Source organism: Dama dama, chromosome X (assembly GCF_033118175.1).
Source record: "Dama dama isolate Ldn47 chromosome X, ASM3311817v1, whole genome shotgun sequence".
NCBI classification, from domain to species: Eukaryota; Metazoa; Chordata; class Mammalia; order Artiodactyla; family Cervidae; genus Dama; species Dama dama.
The window spans coordinates 137706715-137734343 of NC_083714.1; the positions used below are offsets into that span (position 1 = coordinate 137706715).

Consider the following 27629-nt stretch of genomic DNA (forward strand, 5'->3'; position numbering starts at 1 on the left):
CATTTAAAAATTTAATATAAAAGCATTAACATTTCATTGTAGACATTTAGTCAGAGAATTCTTTAAAAAGGGGAAGAAAATCATCCATAAGTCTTACACGTGATGTTTTGATACATTTCTTTCCAATTTTCCTTTGTCTTTTGTACAGAGCATACAATTTTGCATCTTTCATTAGGGTCTAATAGCCTTGAGATGCCCAGGATCCCTCTAGCCAGCAAGTGGCACTTTGCAGATGCCAGCTGGCCTCTTTGGGCACCATGTCTGTTTAGCTTTGAGGAGCCCTGGGCGTCACTAGAGGACAGTGCTCCAGCTTTCACAGATCCCTCCTAGGGCTAGCTCCAGTGGAACACATCCTATCTAAATGAAGCAAAGCATCCTGACTCCTCAAGCACTAGCACTTTTAAGTCAAAAGCGTATCTTAAGCATCTACTTTTGCACAGTCCTGTACTAGGTACAGATGAGGTGAAGAGAAGCACAAGCCCTGGACACTCAGTGACATTTTCTCTCACTCCTGGAAATTAAAAAGGCTCATACATCCTGGATCACAGGACTATGAGCTTTCTAAGGGTTGGGTTTATGTCTTGTTCATTTTATGCCTATTTTATTTATTGAACAAATATATAATTAAAACTTAAAATCTTGAACTGTGCACCCAATTTGTCTGGCCTGTACTGTCTCACTTTCAGATAAGGAAATGGGTTCACGATGCTCAAAATAACCCACTCCTCCACTGCCATGCTCCCAGCCAAATCCTCCTCTAAAGCTCACTTATCCCCAAACCACTCTGGAAACCATCTTATTAGGCTTTTGCCAAGATATCCATTATGACCCAAACACTTCCTATTTTTCTAACCATTTCAAGCCCCCAGAAGAATCCCTGGGGGTACTGAACACAATTTCCCTTTGTAACAATTTTAAGGTGACGTTCTTACATGAGGCAATCATGAGAAGACCTTAGAAGAAGCAGTGCCGAGCATGATGGTGGAGTATTAGGAGGAAGTGGTGAGAAGCACAGTGTATGTTTCTATCTTTACTTTCCCCAAAGGAAGGCTCTGCCCCCATGCCCACCTCCCATGGGAGCTGGAACTGGCTAAGCCTGGATTTAAAACTCTCATTTTCTTCCTTTAAATAACTTTTAGCATCACAGAGGACTCAGGACTTGCTGGAAAAGACACATGGCTTAAAGATGTTGGCTTGATGCTCAATTTTTTGATGATCCAAAAGCTACTGTGTCTGACATGACAGTGCCTCATAAAGTAAAACATCACACAGCTGTATGATCTGTCTGTATGCTATCCCCTAGGAAATCTATCCTGGCTAACCAGACAAGGGTCATGGATTCCCCAAGGTCCTACTCCATTTAAATTGAAAACTCTCTGCTAAATGACTGCTTCAGCAAGCATGTATATGTCTCTGTATCAGGAACAGAAAACTAAGGTCGGCTGGCCAAACCTGGCTTTCTGCCTATTTCATATGGCCAACAAGCTAAGAATGATTTTGACATTTTAAATGGTTAGAGAAAAAAAATCTAAAGAAAAAGAGTACTTCATGACATGTGAAAAATACATGAAATTCCCATTTCAGTGTCCATAAATAAGGTTGTACTGAAATTCAACCATGACCATTTGCTGACATCATGTCTACGGCTGCTTTTGCATCATAAAAGCAGAGGTGAGTGGTTGCAACAGGGCCCTCATGGTCCACAAAGCCGAAAATATCCACTACACAGCCCTTTACAGAAAGCTTCCTGGCCCCTGGCCTGTGTGCATTGCACGTGAGACCAGGGCTCACGTTTCTGTTGCTCTCTGCCTGTCCACATCAGAGCTGTAGGTTCCTTCTTTAGACGGAGGAAAGCCTGTCTTCCATTACACGCAGCACTGCATGTTAAGCTTTATTAATTTGTGATAATGAAGATGACAGGCCACTAACCTCTGCCACTGGTCTTCCAGTGTTAAACACTCACGGCTCAAGATGCTTAGTCAATTTATCAGCACATTTAAATACTAATTTAGTATCTCAGGCTCTCCTTGGCACTATGGATATAAACGTCCCTGGCCACTAATGATTTAAAATTTGCTTGAGGGAGTGAGATATATCCAGGGGAGGCCCTTGTAGAACAAGAGAACGGTACTCACATGTATACTCCCCTTCATGGAACACTCAGAACAGATGATGCTAGGTCAGTATACAAAGTGTTGTCACCATGGTACAGACATAAGAGAACATGTTTGATTATAGTGAAAGTTGCTCAGTCATGTCCGACTCTTTGCGACCCCATGGACTATATCCTGCAGGCTCTTCTGTCCATGGATTTCTCCAGGCAAGAATACTGGAGTGGGTAGCCATTCCCTTCTCCAGGGGATCTTCCCAACACAGGGATCAAACCCAGGTCTTCCGCATTGCAGGTGGATTCTTTACCATCTGAGTCACCAAACCTGCTTTAAATATAACTATGGAATAGAAAGAGTCTGCCTGCAATGCAGGAGACCTGGGTTCGATTCCTGGGTCGGGAAGATCCCCTGGAGAAGGAAATGGCAACCCACTCCAGTATTCTTGCCTGGAGAATCTCATGGACAGAGGAGCCTAGCAGGCTATAGTCTATGGGGTCGCAAGAGTCGGACACGACTGAGTGGCTAAGCACACACACGCACATGGAATGTCAAACTTAGGTGTCCTAAAGTTGCATTTCCTGAACTTAAAGAAGAGGAAACTGGTGCCCACTAGTTTCCACAGCTGGTTAGCTGAGAACCAAGACTAGAACATCCGTCTCTGGATCCCCAAGTCACTTGTATTTGTCTACAGCACTTTGGATTTACAGACTTTTTAAAGCATAAGTGAAGAATGCTTAAAACTAAATATCGACTACATTTATCTTCATCCTGTAGTATATGTATGTATTCCTGAAGCCATCATTTTAACCTTCAATTTCACCTCTGTTGACAATCTAGGAAAGAAAAGATGCCAAATTCTGATTTTTCTGCTCTTCTATGATGTTTCCCAGAGAACGCAATGGCACCCCACTCCAGTACTCTTGCCTGGAAAATCCCATGGACGGCGGAGCCTGGTAGGCGGCAGTCCATGGGGTCGCTAAGAGTCAGATAGGACTGAGTGACTTCACTTTCACTTCTCACTTTCATGCATTGGAGAAGGAAATGGCAACCTACTCCAGTGTTCCTGCCTGGGGAATCCCAGGGATGGGGGAGCCTGGTGGGCTGCCATCCATGGGGTTGCACAGAGTCAGACACGACTGAAGCGACTTAGCAGCAGCAGCATGATGTTTCCAATCATTTAAAGTGAAAATGGAAAAGATAAAAATGAAATCCTTACAAATCTGTTTTGATCACCATTTATTTTAAGATAAATAAGCATTTCCCATATATTCTCACAGAGAAACTACTGTAATTTTGTTTTTCAGTTCAGTTCAGTTCAGTCGCTCAGTCATGTCCGACTCTGTGACCCCATGAATCTCAGCACGCCAGGCCTCCCTGTCCATCACAAACTCCCGGAGTTTACTCAAACTCATTCCCAGCAAGTCGGTGATGCCACCCAGCCATCTCATCCTCTGTCGTCCCCTTCTCCTCCTGCCCCCAATCCCTCCCAGCATCACAGTCTTTTCCAACGAGTCAACTCCGCATGAGGTGGCCAAAGTATTGGAGTTTCAGCTTCAGCATCAGTCCTTCCAATGAACACCCAGGACTTATCTCCTTTAGGATGGACTGGTTGGATCTCCTTGCAGTCCAAGGGACTGTCAAGAGTCTTCTCCAACACCATAGTTCAAAAGCATCAATTTTTTGGCGCTCAGCTTTCTTCACAGTCCAACTCTCACAATTTTGTTTTTAAATAATGTCATATTCTTCTAAAATTATGTTTATAAAGTATTTCTCATAACAGAGGCCTGACCCTGGTATGAAACAGCCTGACAATAAAAACAAACACCACTAAAGAGAAAAAAAAACTTCAAAAAACTTAAAGTTGACCTGTAGTTATTCTATTTAGATGTAGACAGTATAGAAATAAGTGAGTCACATGAATGTATTATCTATTGCCACAGTAAATTCTTCTCACAGTGGAAATAAATTTCTTTATGTGCTGCATTTCACATTTCGCCCCTATTTCTTTACTATGTAACCTTTAGATTTCACCACTGGCCAATCGGTCTGAGTACAATACAAAAAAAAGTAATAAACTTTAAAGAAGTGTATCTTAGCAACACTTTGGTGCTGTCCTTCCCATGAAATTTCAGCTGTTATTAATCACTGCATATATACACGTCGGCTCTAGCTTCTGCTATTGGCGCTAAGAGAACTGGCCTAGTTGAAAGATCCCAGAGGCTTTGATGTTCCTATAATACTTGGCAGTGTCCCCTGCTGAGGGCCTCAGTTGAGATTCCCGACTTATTCACTTTGAGGTTAGCCAGAACTCATTTCTCTGAATCTAAGTTGCTGATATAATATGAGGCTCTGAATGCTGATCCCATAGGTCTGACTTGGTAATTCTGGACTCCTCTTTAGAGGAGCTGGAATGTGGACAGCTTGGTGGGGAGCACATCAGGTCTTTAAGAGAGAGAGTATAGGATTTTCCATTTCTGATAATGGCAACCTAGCTTGTTGCTGATCAACTCTCCAGAAATGAAAAACTAGAAAATCCCTTTGAAAACACCTGAGAAATACCAAGACAGTAAGGATTTGAGGGACCAGAGTCCTGGAGAGAAGGGAAGTACAAAGAGATGAAGTTGTTATTCAGCATCATTTTTCAATTGACCAAATTTCAAACAGCAGCAGAGAAACTGAAAGCTAAGAAGAGCTTGTAGCTGTTTCAGGATGAAGGGGAATAATAAATGGAGTTCAGGGCCCACCAAGGAAGAGAAGTTGAGGTAAATACCCCAGGTTTATAGTTGAGATGTTCAAAGAGGTACATCCTAGTAGTAGGGGTGAATCAGAAATGGACCAGTTCTCACAAAGATCAAAACCCAGCCTCCAATCTGTTCAATCCCTGATTAGGTCAGACACACTGCCACCTTCTACCTGCTCACAAGAAGCAAAAGCTCATCCTTTCTGGAAGATAATACCATCCAGAGTCCCAAATTATCTACACTTCTTCATATACAAAATCAGGTAGTGAAACAAAAATTGCCTCGTATACCAGAAGAGAAAACAAAATGGTCAAAAAACAAGAGGATATATAATAGAGACAGACTTATAGAGGTTCCACAAGTTAGAGTTACCAAAGAGGCATCTTACAATATATTGGGATGAATTCAAGAAATTATGTGATGAGATGGAATAAAATGGAAATTCTACAACTGCAAAATACAGTAACTGAAATTAAGAATTAAATGAAAGCTTCAGAAGCAGACTAGACATAGTTGAAGAGAGAATTTGTGAGCTGAAAATGGCCAGACTGAAGTACAGTGAGAAAAAAGGATGGAAAATACAGAAAGGTAATAGAAATATATAGGTGAAATGGTGAAATGAAATTGTGTTTAAAATAGTTCCCAATAACAGAGGCCTGAGCCAAGTATGAAACTGTTTGCCTCAGTAAAACCAAAAACAACCAAAAGGAGAAAAAAATCATGAAGAAGCTTTAAGTAAACCTGCAGTTATTCTATTTATATGTAGATAGCACACAGAAGGAGAGAAAAGAGAGAACGTGGCAGAAACAATCTTTGAAGTTGTCATAGCTGAGGACTTTTCAAATGTGACTGAAATCATTAAGTCACAGATTAAAGAAAAAAAGCTATGAATCTCAAGAAGGAAGAATACAAAGAAAACCATACCTAAGTGCACCATAGTAATGCTGTTGAAAACCAGAGATAAAGAGAAACATCTTAAAATGAGTCAGAGAGAAAAAAATCAATAATTTTAAGTTATTTTTAAAATGAATGAAACTGACATCTGAATTCACAGTGGAAGTCAGGACAATGAATGGCAATTTCTAAGTGAGAAAGATAAGAATGGCCAGCCTAGAATTTTATGCCCAGTGACAACATCCTCTTCCAATTACATTAAATAAAGACATTTTTGGACAAATGAAACCATAAAATGTATCCCCATTAGACTTACACTAAGTGAAATACTGAAGGATATTCTTTGGGCAGAAGTGAAATAATCTAAGATGATGTCACAGAGATGCAGTGAGGAATGGTGAACCCAGGAATAAGTTTAAAGGTAAACATGTGAGCAAATATAAAAACAATTAACACAATGTCTGTGTGTTTTAAAATATGGAGAGAATCTAAATATAGAATAACAATACTGCCCTCCCCCCACAAAAGCAAAGACAGGAGGGAATTAGAATGAAGTTAAAGTGAAGCAGGAAAGTTCTAACTTATAGTAAATTTAAATAATTCAAGGATACATGTTGTAAACACAAGGGTAACCGCTAAAAGAACACCGAGTTTGTATAATTTACAAATTCATGGCAGGGGTGGGGGAAAGGATAGAATAATTTATATGTTTAATTAATTTAAAAGAAGGAAAGAAGGTAGAGAAAAAGGATTATGAAACAGGTGAAACCAACAAAAACCAAATAATAAAATGGTAGATCTAAACCCAAACATATCAGCAGATCGATGTTATCAGAGTGTCTGACTTTATAGGGCAGAAATCTATAGCCAAGTTACAAATAGCAAAGACATTTCTGTTTAGTCACTCATGTTATGCATACCCACAAAAATCAACATTGATGAAAGTAACTTAACATCCATAATGCAAAGACATCCATGGCAAATAGGTTAATGGCACCATCAAATAAATGAGTATTTAAGATTATGCAAGGCACAAAAAAACTTGAAAAGTTGTGAAATTTTACAGCCCTTATAGGAAAGAAACTTGACAGTGGCTTTCTCTGATAGTCTTAAACATTTGATAATGATCCTGAACACTTATATGACATTACCAGTAAAGAATTATGGAGCTGAAACTTTTCTCAGTTCAATTCAGTCGCTCAGTCATGTCCAACTCTTTGTGACCCCATGAACGCAGCACGCCAGGCCTTCCTGTCTATCACCAGCTCCCAGAGTTTACCCAAACTCATGTCCATCGAGTCGGTAATGCCATCCAGCTATCTCAACCTCTGTCGTCCCCTTCTCCTCCTGCCCCCAAGCCCTCCCAGAATCAGGGGCTTTTCCAATGAGTCAACTCTTTGCATGAGGTGGCCAAAGTATTGGAGTTTCAGCTTCAGCATCAGTCCTTCCAATGAACACCCAGGACTGATATCCTTTAGGATGGACTGGATGGATCTCCTTGCAGTCCAAGGGACTCTCAAGAGTCTTCTCCAACACCACAGTTCAAAAGCATCAATTCTTTGGCACTCAGCTTTCTTCACAGTCCAACTCTCACATCCATACATGACCACTGAAAAAACCATAGCCTTGAATAGACAGACCTTTGTTGGCAAAGTAATGTCTCTGTTTTTTGATATGCTGTCTAGGTTGGTCATAACTTTCCTTCCAAGGAGTAAGCGTCTTTTAATTTCATGGCTGCAGTCACCATCTGCAGTGATTTTGGAGCCCAAAAAATAAAGTCTGTCACTGTTTCCACTGTTTCCCCATCTATTTGCCGTGAAGTGATGGGACCAGATGCCATGATCTTACTTTTCTGAATGTTGAGCTTTAAGCCAACTTTTTCACTCTTCTCTTTCACTTTCATCAAGAGGCTTTTTAGTTCTTCTTCTGCCATAAGTGGAAAGTGAAGGGTGGTATCATCAGCATATCTGAGGTTATTGATATTTCTCCCGGCAATCTTGATTCCAGCTTGTGCTTCATCCAGCCCAGCGTTTCTCATGATGTACTCTGCATATAAGTTAAATGAGCAGGGTGACAATATAGAGCCTTGACATACTCCTTTTCCTATTTGGTACCAGTCTGTTGTTCCATGTCCAGTTCTAACTGTTGCTTCCTGACCTGCATACAGGTTTCTCAAGAGGCAGGTCAGGGGTTCTGGTATTCCCATCACTTTCAGAATTTTCCACAGTTTATTCTGATCCACACAGTCAAAGGCGTTGGCATAGTCAATAAAGCAGAAATAGACGTTTTTCTGGAACTCTCTTGTTTTTTCGATGATCCAGCGGATGTTGGCAATTTGATCTCGGGTTCCTCTGCCTTTTCTCAATCCAGCTTGAACATCTGGAAGTTCACGGTTCATGTATTGCTGAAGCCTGGCTTGGAGAATTTTGAGCATTACTTTACTAGCATGTGAGATGAGTGCAATTGTGCAGTAGTTTGAGCATTCTTTGGCATTGGAATGAAAACTGACCTTTTCCAGTCCTGTGGCCACTGCTGAGTTTTCCAAATTTGCTGGCATATTGACAGCAGCACTTTCACAGCATCATCTTTCAGGATTTGAAATAGCTCAACTGGAATTCCATCACCTCCACTGGCTTTGTTTGTAGAGATGCTTTCTAAGGCCCACTTGACTTCACATTCCAGGATGTCTTGCTCTAGGTGAGTGATCACACCATCGTGATTATCTGGGTTGTGAAGATCTTTGTCGTACAGTTCTTCTGTGTATTCTTGCCATCTCTTCTTAATATCTTCTGCTTCTGTTAGGTCCATACCATTTCTGTCCTTTATCAAACCCATCTTTGTGTGAAATGTTCCCTTGGTATCTCTAATTATTATCTTGAAGAGATCTCTAGTCTTTCCCATTCTGTTGTTTTCCTCTATTTCTTTGCACTGATCACTGAGGAAGGCTTTCTTATCTCTCCTTGCTATTCTTTGGAACTCTGCATTCAAATGGGTATATCTTTCCTTTTCTCCTTTGCATTTCGCTTCTCTTCTTTTCACAGCTATTTGTAAGGCCTCCTCAGACAGGCATTTTGCCTTTTTGCATTTCTTTTCCATGGGGATGGTCTTGATCCCTGTCTCCTGTACAATGTCACAAACCTCCGTCCATAGTTCATCAGGCACTCTATCAGATCTAGTCCCTTCAATCTATTTCTTACTTCCGCTGTATAGCCATAAGGGATTTTATTTAGGTCATATGTGAATGGTCTACTATTGAAGAAGCCTTTCTAGCCTCTCATTAATAAGTCAATTTGAATCAACCATGCTAGAAGACTGAAGTATCTTTCTAATATCTCTATAGAAAAACATATCATCCAACAGGCACATGAAAAGATGTTCAACATTACTAAGCATCAGGTAAATGCAAATCAAAACCACAATGAGATATCACCTCATGCCTGTCAGAGTGACTATCATCAAAAAGAACACAAATAACAAATCTTGGTGAGGATATAGAGGAAAAGGAACCCTCCTACATTGTTGGTGGGAATGTAAATTGATGCAGCCACTGTGAGAACAGTATGAAGGTTTCTCGAAAAGCTAAAAACAGAACTATCATAGGAACCAGCAATTCCATTCCTGGGTATATATCCAAACAAACAAAAAAACAAAAAAACTAATTTTAAAGGACACACGCATCCCAATGTTCATAGCAGTTTTATTTATAATTGCCAAGATATGGCAGTATCCCAAGTGTCCATCAACAGATGGATGAATAAAGAAGATATGTTTTTTCTGAATATATGCCGAGAAGTGGGATTGCAGGGTCATATGGTGGCTCTATTTTCAGTTTTTTAAAGAATCTTCAAACTGTTCTCCACAGTGGCTAAATCAATTTACATTCCCACCAACAGTGTAGGAGAGTTCCCTTCTCTCCACAACCTCTCCAGAAATTGTTGTTTGTGGATTTTTTGATGACAGCCATTCTGACTGGTGTGAGGTGATATTGCACTGTAGTTTTGACTTGCATTTCTCTAATAACTAGCAATGTTGAACAACTTTTCATGTGCCTATTGGGCATCTGCAGTCTTCTTTGAAGAAGAGGTCTTCTGCCCATTTTTTGAGTGAGTTGTTTTTTCTGATTTTGTCAAGTGTAATAAGCTGTTTGTTTCCAAGGCAAACCATTCAACATCACAGTAATCCAAGTTTATGCTCCAACCAGTAATGCTGAAGAAGCTGAAGTTGAACACTTCTATGAAGACCTATAAGACCTTTTAGAACTAACACCCAAAAGAGATGTCCTTTTCATTATAGGGGACTGGAATGCAAAAGTAGGAAGTCAAGAAACACCTGGAGTAACAGGCAAATTTGGCCATGGGACACGGAATGAAGCAGGGCAAAGACTAATAGAGTTTTGCCAAGAGAACGCACTGGTCATAGCAAACACCCTCTTCCAACAACACAAGAGAAGACTCTACACATGGACATCACCAGATGGCCAACACCGAAATCAGATTGATTATATTCTTTGCAGTCAAAGATGGAGAAGCTCTACACAGTCAGCAAAAACAAGACCGGGAACTGACTGTGGCATAGATCATGAACTCCTGATTGCCAAATTCAGACTTAAATTGAAGAAAATAGGGAAAACCGCTAGACCACTCAGGTATGACCTAAATCAAATCCCTTACGATTATACAGTAGAAGTGAGAAATAGATTCAAGGGACTAGATCTGATAGACAGAGTGCCTGATGAACTATGGACACAGGTTCGCGACATTGTACAGGAGGCAGGGATCTAGACTATCCCCAAGGAAAAGAAATGCAAAAAGGCAAAATGGTTGTCTGAGGAGGCCTTACAAATAGCTGTGAATAGAAGAGGAGCGAAAGGCAAAGGAGAAAAGCAAAGATATATACATTTGAATGCAGAGTTCCAAAGGATAGCAAGGAGAGATAATTTTATTTTTATTTTTACTTATTTTTTGGCTGCGCCACAAGCCATGTGGGATCTTAGTTCCCTGACCAGGGATTGAACCTGTGCTCCCAGCAATGGAAGTGAGGATTCCTAACCACTGGACCGCCAGGGAAGTCCCTCAAGGAGAGATAAGAAAGACTTCCTCAGCGATCAATGCAAAGAAATCGAGGAAAACAATAGAATGGGAAAGCCTAGAGATCTCTTCAAGAAAGTTAGAGCTACCAAGGGAACATTTCATGCAAAGATGGGCACAATAAAGGACAGAAATGGTATGGACCTAACAGAAGCAGAAGATATTAAGAAGAGGTAGCAAGAATACACAAAAGAACTGTACAAAAAAGATCTTCACGACCCAGATAATCACAATGCTGTGATCACTCACCTAGAGCAAGACATCCTGGAATGTGAAGTCAAGTGGGCCTTAGAAAGCATCACTACGAACAAAGCCAGTGGAAGTGATGCAATTCCAGCTGAGCTATTTCAAATCCTGAAAGATGATACTGTGAAATGCTGCACTCAATATGCCAGCAAATCTGGAAAACTCAGCAGTGGCCACAGGACTGGAAAAGGTCAGTTTTCATTCCAATCCCAAAGAAAGGCAATCACAACGAATGCTCAAACTACTGCACAATTGCACTCATCTCACACGCTAGTAAAGTAATGCTCAAAATTCTCCAAGCGAGGCTTCAGCAATACGTGAACCGTGAACTTCCAGATGTTCAAGCTGGATTGAGAAAAGGCAGAAGAACCAGAGATCAAAATTGCCAACATCCGTTGGATCACTGAAAAAGCAAGAGAGTTCCAGAAAAACATATGCTTTATTGACTATGCCAAAGCCTTTGACTGTGTGGATCAGAATAAACTGTGGAAAATTCTGAAAGAGATGGGAATATCAGACCACCTGACCTGCCTCTTGAGAAATCTGTATACAGGTCAGGAAGCAAAAGTTAGAACTGGACATGGAACAACAGACTGGTACCAAATTGGGAAAGGAGTACGTCAAGGCTCTATATTGTCACCCTGCTTATTTAACTTACATGCAGAGTACATCATGAGAAACGCTGGGCTGGATGAAGCACAAGCTGGAATCAAGATTGCCAGGAGAAATATCAATAACCTCAGATATGCAGATGACACCACCCTTATGGCAGAAAGTGAAGAAGAACTAAAGAGCCTCTTGATGAAAGTGAAAGAGGAGAGTGAAAAAGTTGGCTTAAAGCTCAACATTCAGAAAAGTAAGATCATGGCATCTGGTCCCATCACTTCATGGAAAATAGATGGGGAAACAGTGGAAACAGTGACAGACTTTATTTTTTCGGGCTCCAAAATCATTTCAGATGGTGACTGCAGCCATAAAATTAAAAGATACTTGCTCTTTGTAAGAAAAGTTATGACCAACCTAGACAGCATATTAAAAAGTAGAGACATTACTTTGACAACAAAGGTCCATCTAGTCAAAGCTATGGTTTTTCCAGTAGTCGTGTATGGATGTGAGAGTTGGACTATAAAGAAAGCTGAGTGCCAAAGAATTGATGCTTTTGAACTGTGGTGTTGGAGAAGACTCTTGAGAGTCCCTTGGACTGCAAGGAGATCCATCCAGTCCATCCTAAAGGAGATTAGTCCTGGATGTTCATTGGAAGGACTGATGTTGAAGCTGAAACTCCAATACTTGGCCACCTAATGGGAAGGACTGATTCATTGGAAAAGACCCTGATCCTGGGAAAGATTGAAGGCGGGAGGAGAAGGGGATGACAGAGGATGAGATGGCTGGATGGCATCACTGACTCAATGAACATGAGTTTGAGTAAACTCCGGGAGTTGGTGATGGACAAGGAGGCCTGGTGTGCTGCAGTGCATGGGGATGCAAGGAGTCAGACAGGACTGATTGACTGAACTGAACTGAAATTTTGGAGAATAATCCCTTATCTGTCACATCATTTGCAAATATTTTCTCCCAATCTGTGTGTTTTTTCATTTTGTTTATTATTTCCTTTGCTTTGCAAAAGCTTTTGAGATTAAGTAGGTCTTATTTATTTTTGTTTTTATTTCCATTATTCTGGGAGATGGATCAAAAAATATGTCGCTGTGATTTATGTCATAGAGTGTTCTGCCTATGTTTTCCTCTAGCAATTTTATAGTGTCTCATCTCACATTTAGGTCTTTAATCCACTTAGAGCTTATTTTTGTGTATGTAGTTAAGGGATGATGTAAACATGATTCAGAGAAAAATATGATCTGAAAGGATACATGCACCCCAATGTTCACTGCAGCACTGGTTACAATAGCCAAGACACAGAAGCAACCTAAATGTCCATCAATAGAGGAATGGATAAAGATGTACATATATACAAGGGAATACTACTCAGCCATTAAAAGGAATGAAATAACGCCATCTGCAGCAACATGGATGGACCTAGAGAGCATAACACTGAATGAAGTAAGTCAGACAGAGAAGGAGAAATATCGTATGACATCCTTTATATGTGGAGTCTAAAAAGAAATGATAAAAATGAAGTTACTTACAAAACAGAAAGACACACAGACTTAGAAAATGAACTTACAGTTGCCAGGAGGAAGGGACAGTTAGGGACTTTGGGAAGGTGACATACACACTGCTATATTTAAACTGGAGAACCAACAAAGACCTACTGTACAGCACAGGGAACTCTGCTCAATATTATGTGGCAGCCTGGTTGGGAGAGTGTTTGAGGGAGAGTAGATACATGTAGACATATGGCAGAGTCCCTTCGCTCTTCACCTGAACCTACCACAGCACTGTTAATCAGTTATACTCCAAAACAAAATAAAAAGCTTAAGTTTTTTTTAAAAAATAAGATATGGTATATGTATATATAATAAAATACTACTTAGACATAAAAATGTGAAAATTTGCCATTTGCAGGAACATGGATAGTAGAACCTACCAGAATTCATTCATTCCTTTGTCCCTTCCTTCATGCATCCATTTATTCAAGTAGTCAGCAAACACTTATCGAGCATCTACTACAGGCTAGAGACTGTCCTAGTGTCAGATAGTATACTAATGAATGCCATAGCCTCCCCGACCCTCTTTTCTTTTGAGCTTATATTCTAGTGATAGGAGACAGAGAGTAAGCAAGTAAACCAATAAATGAACAAAATAATTCTCAAAAAAAAAAAAAATAGTGGATGATATTTACCCAAGAAAAATGAAGATATACATCCATACAAAAACTGTATGTGAATGTTTGTGACGGCTTGATTTATAATCACCTCAAACTGAAAACAAATCTAATACCCATTAACTGAAGAATGAATAAACAAACTGCACTCTAGTCACACGATGGACTACTACTCAGCAACAGAAAGGAAGAGATTACTGATACATGCAACAACATGAATTGAAAGAAGCCAGACTCAAACAGCTTACACACTGTATGATGTCATTCATATGATATTTTGGAAAAGATCAGTGGCTGCCAGGAGCTTTGTTTTCTTTCTTTCCTTTTTCTAGGAGCTTTATTTTCTATAAGAACAACTTAGTGTGTAAGGGAGGTTATAAACTAAACAAAGTTTGGATCTGGGGAAAAAATCCCCTCCTGGGTGGAGGAAGAGTATAGACTACAAAGGGACATAAAAGAATTGGGGGCTGATGGAAATGTTCTATATCTTGATTGTGCTGTGCATGCGTGCAAAGTCACTTCAGTCATGTTCGACTCTGCGACCCTATGGACTGTAGCCCGCCAGGCTCCTCTGTCCATGGGATTCTCCAGGCAAGAATACTGGAGTGGGTTGCCATGCCCTCCTCCAGGTGATCTTCCTGATCCAGGGATTGAACTTGCATTTCTTATATCTTCTGCATTGGCAGGCAGGTTCTTTACCACTAGCACCACCTGGGAAGCAGGTGATTGTGCTGGTGGTGGTTATATGACTGTGTAAGTTTGTCAAAATTCATAGAATGCACACTTAAAATTTTACTGTATATAAGCTACACCTCAATCAACCTGAAAGAAGAAACTGGACGATGGAATAAAGTGTTAGTCATTCCTTTAGACTGAGTGATCGATGAAGACCTCCTACAGAAGGTGACATTTAATATGTAAAATGAATCTGCAATCTCTTACTGGTTCCTAGGCAAATCACTTCATGTCGCAGCAAATACCAGATATTAATATAATACTTAATAATCAGAATTTCAAAGATGATTGTAATAAATAAGATCCCTTGATCTACTACAGGGAAGTAGAAAAAGGAATGGAGAAAAAATTTTTCTTTTATTCTGCAAACCATGTGTTTAATTAAGAGAGAATTTATGCAAACCCCACACACCAGGAGGATTTACAAGTGCAAAAATGCAAATTTAGTCTATTTTCAAAGGGCGTTATTGACAAGCACAGTTCAAAAAACCTCACCAGGGAGCCCTTTCAGTCTATACTCTATGTTTCATGATTAAGTATGCGCCTTTTTTTTTTTTGCCTCCATGCATTTTAAGTTGCCAGAAATGATAATTAATCATATAAAGGTCTACGACTTTAAAAGATAATGTGTGAGAGACAAGGTCAGAGTTCTTTGCTGCCCTTATCTCCACAGCACTCCAACTCAACGAGTCTTGCTGGGAACCACCCCCCTCAACACACACACACTCTTCCCTTGCAGCTGCCCTCTGAGCACTCCCACAGCCAGCAGCTGTGACAGATCCCTCACTGTGCGGAGACACGAACCGAGTTTCCTTCAGGAGAGGCAGCATATGCTTCAGAAAAATCATACTCTATAGAAGTTTTGGACTGGTGACTCATGTAAACTCCTCCAACAGAGACTTTCTAGGAAAGATGCTTACAAGAGATTAAATTGTCCTCCCTTTTGAGAAACGGCCAATCCCCTGGGAACCAGTGACGCTGGGCCTCTAGAACAGTAGAGGAGCTCTGTAATCACTGGGGTGATCCCCTCAGAAGGGGACCAACCTGGAATCACTCAGGACATCTTCCCTCAGAATAGCAGGGTTTGAGATCAGTAACTCCCACTGTCCAGAGAAGGGAAATGGAGTCAGACTTTGTCTTGATAGTTTTTTCAGTTTCCCTGAAGGCACTGGGACCTGGAATGTGGAAAGCAGGGTTCTAGTGTGCTTCTACTTTGAATTTGTTGTGACAAGGCCAAATTCCAGCACCTCTTTCGGTCTCTGTGTCAAACAAGGTAAGATATTGTGATTTATAAGAAATACATATTTGGTCATTCAGACAACCAAAATATATTTCTCATATGCATTTGGTTTTCCTCTAGTCCCTGGCTAACACTCCTAAAACCCTTGGAATTTCCTAAGTGTGTTGAGAGTGATAAAGGCGTCTTTTGTTATGTTAATAAGATGACTTTTGGAAAGCAGCTAAGGATGCGGGCTGGTTTCCAAGTGATTCTAGGCTTGATTAGAAGGCTGGAACTTTCAGTCCCAGCTCTACACCTCTGGAGAGAAGCCGTATGTTGAATCAGCTGTCAATGGTCAATGGTTTAATCAATCATGCCTGTGTAATGAAGCCTGCATAAAAATCCAAAAGGACAGTGCTCACTTAAGCAGCATATATACTAAAATTAGAACAATACAGAGATTAGCATGGCTCCTGCCCAAGGATGATATGTGAATTCATGAAGTGTTCCATATTTTTTGATGAAACCACTATGGAGAACAGTATGGAGATTCCTTAAAAAACTAGAAATAAAAATACCATATGACCTAACAATCCCTCTACTGGGCATATAGCCTAAGAAAACCAGAATTCAAAATGATACATGTATCCCCATGTTCATTGCAGCACTATCTACAATAGCTAGGACATGGAAGCAACCTAGATGTCTGTCGACAGATGAATGGATAAATAAATTTGGTACAAATTTACATACATAAATTTGGTACAATAGAATATTACTCAGTCATAAAAAGGAACGAATTTGAGCCAGTTATAGTGAGGTGGATGAACCTAAAAAGCCTGATATATAGAGTGAAGTAAGTCAGAAAGAGAAAAACAAATATTGTATATTAACACATATATATGAAACCTAGAAAGATGGTAATGATGAACCTATTTGCAGGGCAGGAACAGAGATGCAGACATAGAGAACACACTTGTGGACACAACGAGAGAAGGAGAGAGTGGGACAAATTGAGAGGGTAGCCCTGAAACATGTACATTACCATATGTAAAATAGATAGCTAATGGGAATTTGCTGTGTGATGCAGGGAGCTCAATCTGATATTCTGACAACCTGGAGGTATGGGATGGGGTGGGGGGTGGGGGGGTTCAAGATGGTGAGGACATATGTATACTCACGGCTGATTCACCGTGTTGTATGGCAGAAACCAACACAGTGTTGTAAAGCAATTATCCTCCAATTAAAAATAAATACCTTTTAAAAAAAGGACAGGAACTCTCTGAGTCAGAGAGTTCTTGGGTTAGAGAACACGCGGAGATGCAGGGTTTGTGGTGCCTGGAGAGGGCATGGAAGATCCCTTTCTTCATACCTTGCTCTCTGTATCTCTTCCACCTGGCTGTTCCTGAGGATAAAAGTATGATATCCTTTTACAATAAACTGGTGATTTAGTAAATAACATGTCTTTCCAAGTTCTGTGAGTCATTCTAGCCAATTAATGGAACCTGAGGACAGGGTGTCATGGGGACCTCTGATTTTTAGAAAGTTGGTCAGAAGTACAGGTTTGTGACTGGCATCCAAAATGGGAGTGGCGGGTGGTACAGTCTTATAGGACTGAACCGTCAATGTGTGGAATCCAACGTTGTCTCTGGTTTGATCGTGTCAGAATTGAGTTGAATTCTGGTGGTGTTCTGAGAATTGCTTGTTGGATGTGTGGAAATTCCCCCAGTGTTGGAAACTGAGCCTCAGAACACCATTTATAAGGGTATGAACTTGTAGCTGCTGCACTTTATTGTCGTGTCGCTGCTCAAACATCAACCAAGCTGTAGGTACTGTCCTCTTATTAGATGGAAGGTGGGCCTTGGTGTTGTAGCAGGTATAGCCCCCATGGAACTTCCCATAGGACGAAGGAAGTAAAAAACATATCAAGAGTAACATGGAAACTTACATTACCATATGTAAAACAGATGGACCACAGGAATTTGCCGTATGGCTCAAGAAACTCAAACAGGGGCTCTGTATCCACCTAGAGGGGTGGGATGGGGAGGGAAATGGGAGGGAGGTTCAAAAGGGAGGGGATATATGTATACCTATGGCTGGTTCATGTTGAGGTTTGGCAGAAAACAGCAAATTTCTGTAAAGCAATTATCCTTCAATAAAAAAATAAATTAATAATAATTTAAAAAAGGACCCAGTAATACAAGGTAGGATAAATTCGATATTTAATGAGCAGTACAGGCGAAAGCCTCTTAGGAAGGGGGAAAAACAAAATCAATGAAAGCAAAAGGGGAATGCTTCATAAAAGAGAAGGGCTTGAATTGTGCCTTGAAAGACTGGTAGCATTTGGCTAGATGGAGGGAAGAGCCATTAGAGCCATCAGGGAGGGGGAAGTGAAGTTAAAGAGCAGAGAAGTCAGGTGGCAGGTGTAGGAGGTGATAAGAGTGTAGCTAGAGCAGTGTTTGCTTTGGTGAGTTTTGAGATAAGGTAAAAAGATAGGCTGGTAGATGGAAGAGGACCTGGCAAAAGAGAATGGAAGGATCAGACAGAAGTTCACAGCACATACCAGGGAAGTGAATCCCATAGGTATTCTTCAGAAAGTCTCAAAACCTTATCAGTGGGATGCCTGAATTCCCCAAGCCTGTGACTGGTGATTGTATTGGGTTGCCTGTATTCTTTCCTCTTCATCTTTAAGTATCTTCCAATAGAAGATATTTTATAGACAGGAAGAGCCCATGCAGCTTGGAGGCATTTGATATATGCCTGAGGAATTCCTGATACCCTCAATGAACGAGAGCAGCTAACATGAATCCTGGGAAAGAGATCTGGACCCCAAGGCACACAGCGAATGCTCCTCTGTGTTTTTGTCCAACAGAACTTTCTCCAATGATCAAAATGTTTTGTGTCTGTGCTGTCCAGTAGAATCACATATGGCACTGAGCACTTGACATGTGGCTGGTTTGACTAGGGACTGAATTTTTAGTTTTATTTAAATCAAATCTTGAGAGTTCCCTGATGGCCTAGTGGTTAGGATTCCAGGCTTTCACTGCTGTGGCCCAGGTTCAATCCCTGGTTGGGGAACTGAGATCCCACAAGCCATGTGGCACAGCTAAAAAAACAATAATAAAAAATTAAATCTAAATAACCACATGTGGTTAGTGGCTCCCATGTTGGCTTTGCAGCTCTAGATGGCAAGAAAGGCTGAAAACTACATTATCTACATTAGCTCATAAATTCCTTGCAAAGATTTAAAAGAATCTGCACTTCAAAAAGCTTGCACTTACACATTCCAAATCACAAGGGTGGGAAAAACTTAGAAAAGGTCTTTTGCATGGAATCAAAGAAGGATCACATTACGGTGGAGCACATCAGTCCTTGGGATTTATTCTGTCAGCCCCATTCTAGTGGAAATAAAACTGAGTAACAATACTGAAGCAGAAACAATATAACTTGGGCATATAATATAAATGCTATTAACCTTAAATTCAGCTTTATTCTTTGCACTTATGCTAGAAAAGAAAACACAAACTCTCCTTACCCTTTTCCTGTTAGGTTTAAAAATTCTTTTATATAATACTGAGGCACCTAGTACAGAGATGGACATCTTGTAGGAAAGATCAGTATGTAAAAAATATATCCATCCATCCCAACCATTCACCTATCTCTCCAATCATCTGTCTATCCATCTGCCTATCCACTCATCTGTCCATCCATCTGTCTTTCCATTCATCCATCCATCTACCCATCTACCCACTGTATCCCTTTGTGATTTCCTGATTCACAAAGAATAGATTTTCTCTCATTTGCCCAAATAACGAGAGCTTAATAGAGAGGAATAGAGAAGAAATAGGTGATGGAGTGACATGTTTTTAAGAGTATGCTTTCAGATGATTAATCATACTTAACACTCTTAATAGTATGTTGTTTACAAAGTCAAAGTAATGAATAGATGAGAGACTAAAAAATGACAAATGACTAATGCTTCAAAACAGTAAGATGAAAGGCATCAAGAGATAATTCATGTCTCAGATAATAAGCCTCATGTTTAGAAGAGGGTCAAAAATCTGGGCTAGAACAGTCCAACTTAGGGCTTTAAGATGCAGGCTTGACACAGTCATCAAGACAGTATGGTACTGGCACAAAGACAGAAATATAGATCAATGGAACAGAATAGAAAGCCCAGAGATAAATCCATGAACCTATGGACACCTTATCTTTGACAAAGGAGGCAAGGATATACAATGGAAAAAAGACAACCTCTTTAACAAGTGGTGCTGGGAAAACTGGTCAACCACTTGTAAAAGAATGAAACTAGAACACTTTCTAACACCATACACAAAAATAAACTCAAAATGGATTAAAGATCTAAATGTAAGACCAGAAACTATAAAACTCCTAGAGGAGAACATAGGCAAAACACTCTCCGACATAAATCACAGCAAGATCCTCTATGACCCACCTCCCAGAATATTGGAAATAAAAGCAAAACTAAACAAATGGGACCTAATGAAACTTAAAAGCTTTTGCACTACAAAGGAAACTATAAGTAAGGTGAAAAGACAGCCCTCAGATTGGGAGAAAATAATAGCAAATGAAGAAACAGACAAAGGATTAATCTCAAAAATATACAACCAACTCCTGCAGCTCAATTCCAGAAAAATAAATGACCCAATCAAAAAATGGGCCAAAGAACTAAACAGACATTTCTCCAAAGAAGACTTACAGATGGCTAACAAACACATGAAAAGATGCTCAACATCACTCATTATTAGAGAAATGCAAATCAAAACCACAATGAGGTACCATTACACGCCAGTCAGGATGGCTGCTATCCAAAAGTCTACAAGCAATAAATGCTGGAGAGGGTGTGGAGAAAAGGGAACCCTCTTACACTGTTGGTGGGAATGCAAACTAGTACAGCCGCTATGGAGAACAGTGTGGAGATTCCTTAAAAAACTGGAAATAGAACTTCCATATGACCCAGCAATCCCACTTCTGGGCATACACACTGAGGAAACCAGATCTGAAAGAGACACGTGCACCCCAATGTTCATCGCAGCACTGTTTATAATAGCCAGGACATGGAAGCAACCTAGATGCCCATCAGCAGATGAATGGATAAGGAAGCTGTGGTACATATACACCATGGAATATTACTCAGCCATTAAAAAGAATTCATTTGAATCAGTCCTAATGAGATGGATGAAACTGGAGCCCATTATACAGAGTGAAGTAAGCCAGAAAGATAAAGAACATTACAGCATACTAACACATATATATGGAATTTAGAAAGATGGTAACGATAACCCTATATGCAAAACAGAAAAAGAGACACAGATGTACAGAACAGACTTTTGGACTCTGTGGGAGAAGGCGAGGGTGGGATGTTTCAAAAGAACAGCATGTATACTATCTATGGTGAAACAGATCACCAGCCCAGGTGGGATGCATGAGACAAGTGCTCGGGCCTGGTGCACTGGGAGGACCCAAAGGAATCGGGTGGAGAGGGAGGTGGGAGGCGGGGATCGGGATGGGGAATACGTGTAAATCTATGGCTGATTCATGTCAATGTATGACAAAACCCACTGAAATGTTGTGAAGTAATTAGCCTCCAAGTAATAAAAAATAAATAAATAAATAAATAATTAAAAAAAAAAAAAAACAGATGCAGGCTTGAACCAGAATCCAAGTGATGGGCAAGATGACAGATAAAAATCATGATTAAAATTTGGAAGGACCTTAGAAATAATCTAGCTCAAGCCTATTATACTAGAGATGATCCAACTAAGGTCAGAGAGTTAAGGGACTTGGTCCAATTCCTTTATATGTGTAGTAATGGTAGGAAACGAAAATGTAGGGCTCTTGATGTCTATTCCACTTTCATGCATCACATGAGATGGGGAGAAGGGTCTTCTAATTAGGAAAGGAGAAAGCATTCTGGAGAATGGGAGTGATACAGCATGAGTAAGGAAGCAGAGCCAGGAACCTATCGGTGTAACGACCATGTAAGAGCATGTCAATGTATGTGAGGAGGGGAAGACAGCATGGTGGGGGAGCAGGACCAATAGGGAAGGGGCTTGAATGTAAATCTGCAGTTGGTCAGTGGTGTGAAACACAGAATCCTGGGACTGCCTTAAAGTCTCCCTTTCATGCCCCACTATAAACGTTTCCAGAAAAAATGCTTTGCTTTTCATATAAACAAAGACAAATTCACCTGGGGAGGGAAAGCTGAAGAAGGGAGGCTGGGATGAGTACTTGCATATCTGGTCAACCCAAAGTGGGCTGATAAGCATCCATGCTGAGTCAGGAGATTTATGATGGGAACTAAGAATCTGCATATTTTTAAGCTCCCAGTGACTGCAGTGATTACCCAGTTTGGAGGGTCTTCTGGTTCACCCTTTAACCAACCCATCAGATACAGACTACCACTTTGGAAAACTCTTTGACAATATTTACGAAATATCTGCCCCCTATGATCCAGCAATTCCTCTCTCAGGCATATACTCACTTATATTGCCCAACAGGCATGAATAAGAATACTCAGAGCAGGTTATTATCAACCCCGAACTGAAAACAATCCAATATCCATCAGTATTAAAGTGAATAAATTAATTGAGGTATATTCATACAATGGAACACTACACAACAACTGAAAAGAATAAACCATTGCTATCTGCACCAATGTGGATGACTATTCCTGACATAATGATAAGCATTAAGAAGTATGATTCTATTTACATAAGATTAAAGAACTGGCAAAAATAAAACATGGTAATTGAACTCAGAATAATGATTGCCTGTCTTCGAGGGTGAGGATTAACTGTAAAGGGACATAAGAGAAACTCCTAGGGTGCTGGAATTGTTCTATATCTCTATATGGGTGGTGGTTATATTGTTATATAGAATATATGAAAAATATTGAGCTCCATACTTGTTCAGTTTACTGTATAGATTAACTTTGTTGACAAGAAAAAATATAGATATTGTGTGTGTATGTATATTTCCTTGCCAACCTTAAGAGGTTGTTATAAAACTCAAATAGCTTTTCTTTTTTATTTTTTTATTGGAGTATAATTGCTTTACAATGCTATATTAGTTTCTGCTGTACAATGAAGTGAATCAGCTATATGTATACATATATTCCCTCTTTGTTGGACCTCCCTCCTTCCCCACCCTTCCAGGTTATCACAGAGTACTGAGCTGAGCTTCGTCTGCTTTATAGCAGGTTCCCACTACCTATCTGTTATACACATGGTAGTGCATATATGTCACTCCTATTTTCCCAATTCATCCCACGGTCCCCTTTCCCACCCTGTGTCCACATGTCCGTTCTATGTCTCTGTCTCTATTCCTGCCCTGGAGATAGGTTCATGTGTACCATTTTTCTAGATTCCATATATATATGTTAAAGATGAGATACATAGATAAGTACAGTCATACATTTTAAGTAGCTCAATACTGATTCTTGTTGAAGTTGGTCACAAGCACTACTTGTGATGTAGGTAATCTGTCAGTTTTTGTAAGCCTTAGCAAAACACAAAAAGTTAGTTATATGTAAGCTTACAAGTAATTTCTGAATTTGGAAAAGACATACAGTAACTGTAAACTTAATGGTGCAGCCCAGCTTTTGAGAGAGCCTTTCTGTTGATGGTGAATTTGGTCTGCTTTGAAACTCTGGAGAAGAGTTCCCTGCAGCTGTTATCTTTTGTTGCACGCCCTCACTTTCCTCTCCCCCCATTCCCGATTCCACCCTAGGAAGACAGGAAACACTATCTGTAGCACTGCATTCACCAACCCAGAAACCAAAATCTCATCTCACTTCCCATCATGAAAATGATCGTCATCCTGAGGTACCCTTGGCCACTGGTAACAAGCCACTGACCTGATGCCACTCCACAGTTTGCCTTCCCTGGCCCAACAGTGAGACTGCCTGTGGTCATGAGGCCCTGGTGGGCACATGTTCAGGGTTACAGCAAGCTGAGGATGAGTGGTGGGAAGTGAAAAACCCTGTCCAGTGGGTGCCATGTGTAAACCTCATTCTTGGGCTATTGTTTTTCAGTCTGTGAAAAAGTTGTGTGTACTGAGCAGTGTACTTCAGGCAGCTAAGTATAAACACATGTCTACAAATACTGATAGCACTATCTTTATTTGTCCATTGCTTCACAAAGCCAGATCACCTGGGGACTGTTTGTTCCTCTACAAAGTGAGAATCCAGCAGCATATGTATTAAAATGTGGGACATTTTCTTCAGGGTCTACATTTTCAAGAGCTGCTTCTATGCCTTTCTCGGTACACTCTTACATCGCTATGTATCTTTAACACCACAACATACAGTAGACTTTAAAATAAAAATTGATTATTTCTGGTTCCTTGCACCAGTTTTTCTTAATTTGACCATTTGGTCAACTATGTGTCTGGAGCCTACCCATTACTGTGTCCAAGTTCTAGAGCCCAGAAGTATATAAGATGTGCTCAGCAATTTATGTGAACCTGCAGATATTTCCTGACTGGTTATTTCAAGCAAGGGTTTTTTATGTGACAGACATCTGATAAATGCTTAAAGAATGAATATGAATGTTTAAGAATGGATAAATGTAAATTTTTAAGCACTATGTTCACACAAGAAATGCAGTTCACAAGTATGTATATTTCCCAGAATAAAACATTGTACTGGATTCCCTACCCACTCCCCCGCCAAAAAAAAAGCCCTAAAGGTATTACATATGGAAGTATGTCAATAAATATACTAAAATCTGAAATCAACTTTGAATGGAGCTTTCTCATGAAAAAAAAAAATCCTAATAATGCTTGATTTCACTTAAGAGATATTTAGAAAAACCAGCACACAAACTGTTCAGTTTCAGAGAACCAAATACAACATCAGCTGTGAGAAACATTAAACTGTCTGAAGAGGATGGATTTCAAGGAAATGCTGCTTATTTTCTCCTCTTGGTTATTTCTGAAAGAACATTTAATGAGGAAATGCAGTGGGACTTTTCTGTTCTTTGAAGACTTTGCTTCCAAGAAACATTTGCCTGGGGTTTAAACTCTATTAGGTGTGATTTTTTTTTTTCCTCACCAGTCAATTAATTTTGCAGGGAACAAGAAGTTAGGAAGAGGCAAGGCTAAATCAATTGTCTCCAGAAAATGCACCTCAATCTTATTCACAGAGACTTTTTTCCCCGTTTTCCCCCACCATGCACTGACTTTTCTTTCTTAAACCAATATATCAAACTCAAGAAGTAATCCCTAGCATAGGAACATGCCCGGAAGGGAACTGGAGTTTGAGAAGAACTTCCCTGTGCACAAACAGCCCCATCTCTTCCAATGTGGTAGCTCATCTACTGAGGCATCTACCACCCTCGGAGAGAATGTCACTGTCCTCCAGGACTTACCTGTCTGCCGAGAGAGCCGTGAGTGTGAAGACAGACACCCCTACCGAGGTAAGCTGGATAAAGGGGATCAGTTTGCAGCCAATCCTGCCAAACAGCCATTTGTCAGCCAGGTACCTGCTGGCATCCACGGGCGCACAGGTTACCAGGAGGAGCAGGTCTCCCAAAGCCAGGCTGGAGATGAACAGGTTTGGCACGTTTCGCATGGACTTCACAGTACAGAAGATCTTGATCAGGGTGATGTTGCCAACGAGGCCTATCAGAATGATGACTCCATAAACTGCAGGGATGACATAGAGGACCCCTGGGTGGAACCAGTCGTCATTCACGGGGAGCTCCACACTATTGTTGCAGTGCACGGAACGGTCCACTTCCAAGTTCAGAAGCAAACAGTCACTCAGAGCCATCCTCTGGATTCCTTCCCACCTAAAAAAGTGCCGTGAGATGCTGTTTCTTGACTTTTGACTTTGCAGTTGGGTAAAGATGAGGACAGAATCTATGCTGGGCTCTTTATCTTCTTGAATAAAAATATAGATACTGTGGCATTCAAAACTGTCTGGCACTATTTTGATGCTGGTGCTGCTCTGCTCTTTACATGACCAGTATACTACATCTCTAAATTGAGTAAGTTAACAAAACAAATACAAAAACTCAGCCCTCAAAAGGCTTAGAATCAGACCCACTCTGTACCAACACCTTTTACCTCCAGTCTAGTCCGAGTCTCCCTGGCTGCAGTTTACTAAGAACTTTGGGCCTGCTATTTTCACACGGCATTTGCTGTCTTTCCTGATATTTAGAACCTGAAGGTTTAAAGTGGGTAGAAAAAAACTGCACTGAAAAAGCCTCAAATGCTATAGGCGGGAATGCTTTATACGTCACCAACTTCACCAGCAAACGGCAGCTCTGCTGAGCAGAGGCTCTGAAGAGGAACCAGGGCTACTTACAGACAGACAATGCCAGCCCCCTGCTGGACACTTCAATCACTGCCCAGCTGCCTGCTCTGCCCAGATGAGACTTGCACAGCAGTCTGCGGATCCTAGTCGACAACTTTAGCAGGTAAATTTGGGCTTCTCTTTTCAGACACAGCACCTCTGGTAGGTATTTCCTAAGTGTTGCCGGCACTCTGCAAAATCCTTCTGATACTAGAAAGATTTTCCATATCCAGATTCACAGCCCATTCTCTCATCTTTTCCAATACATTAGAATCTAACATGTTAAGCTTGCTATAAAATAAGGTCTGTCCCTGAATCAAACGGCACACAGATGCGCAGGGCGTCCACATGTGAGTGGTCCTATGCAGTCTTCCTGCTGCCTATTTGAACGGGGATCGTTTCTGAGGGCAAACGCACAGGACTCCTGCCTTAAACCTTCAGCACCTGACATCTGGGAAAAGTAGAAAGCAGGACACACACAGGCTCTGTCCTGTAGATCGGCCAGGACATTCCTGTTCCCTTTACCAGAGAGAAAAAAAATCAAAAGCCAGCTGTTTTTTTAACTCTCACAGATAAGCAGTCTTTTCCAGAAGAATGGGTATTTTCTCATTGGATCTAAAAAATACATGAATTGGCATTCTGATGCAGCTATTTGCAATTTTTAATTAATGTTTGCTACATTTTATAGCAAATTTCCTCATAAGCTCTGAGTGGGAAATGAACTGTGAAGGAGTTACAGATAACATACTCAGGATTGGGGGAGTGGAAAGAGTAACTTAGAGTTAACATGTGCCAGGAAAGGCTTTATTGAGGAGGTACTATTAGATGTCAACTTTGATCTTTAGCAACAATGTATAAATATATTACAAGGGTGAATCTTTAAGACTTATGTGCAGCCAGCTCTTCCAGATACATCACAGGAAGCCAGTTACTAGCAGGCACTGTCACCAAAAGTTTGGTTTTTTAGGATTCATAAGGAATAAAGAAGCTTGCACTCATCACCATGCCAGGGCCCACTAAGAAAGCCTCCAAGTGTGTTGTCATGGAAATTTCCAAAGACAGGTTACAAAACCAAGGTGGCTGCCATGTTTCTTCTATAAACCCAAGGGCTTTTGCTCCTCTCAGCCAGTAGTAGAATCTGATGCTACATGCCCAGAGTGTGGAGAGCTTCTCAGTGGAGATCAATAGCACCAGTAATCAGTCAACAACTATGAGCCTAATGGTATTGATGAGCTTTTGGCAACAGAGGTTAATAATGCTATACATGGACTCTGTGCTTAAGTCCTGGCTCCTTCACTCATTACCTTGGCAAGTTAGACTAGTCACTTGGTGTCTTAAGCGTCTCTTAAGTTTCTCATCTGTAAAGTGGGGATAATTTGTGAAGTTAAATGAAATTATCCTTGTTAAGACTTCATAGAATTTGGCACTTAGTAAGTGCTCAAGTAATATCAGCTGCTATTATTATAACTATTATTATCACTGTGATTGAAAGA

The 27629-nt window shown here is 40.5% G+C and overlaps 1 protein-coding gene and 1 non-coding gene across 2 annotated transcripts in view; one reads left to right on the forward strand and one right to left on the reverse strand.

Moving 5' to 3' along the window:
- The window catches only part of GRPR (gastrin releasing peptide receptor), a 41142-nt gene extending 15161 nt beyond the window's left edge, over positions 1-25981 (reverse strand). Inside the window, exon 1 of the mRNA XM_061136449.1 lies at positions 25208-25981. Coding sequence (XP_060992432.1) covers positions 25208-25611 — 404 coding nt within the window. The 5' untranslated portion in view covers positions 25612-25981. The remainder of the gene's footprint in view (positions 1-25207) is intronic.
- Positions 16230-16333, forward strand: LOC133053264 (U6 spliceosomal RNA). Its single transcript, XR_009692195.1, has one exon. It is a non-coding gene; the product is annotated as a U6 spliceosomal RNA (small nuclear RNA).
- Positions 25982-27629: the final 1648 nt, after the last annotated feature.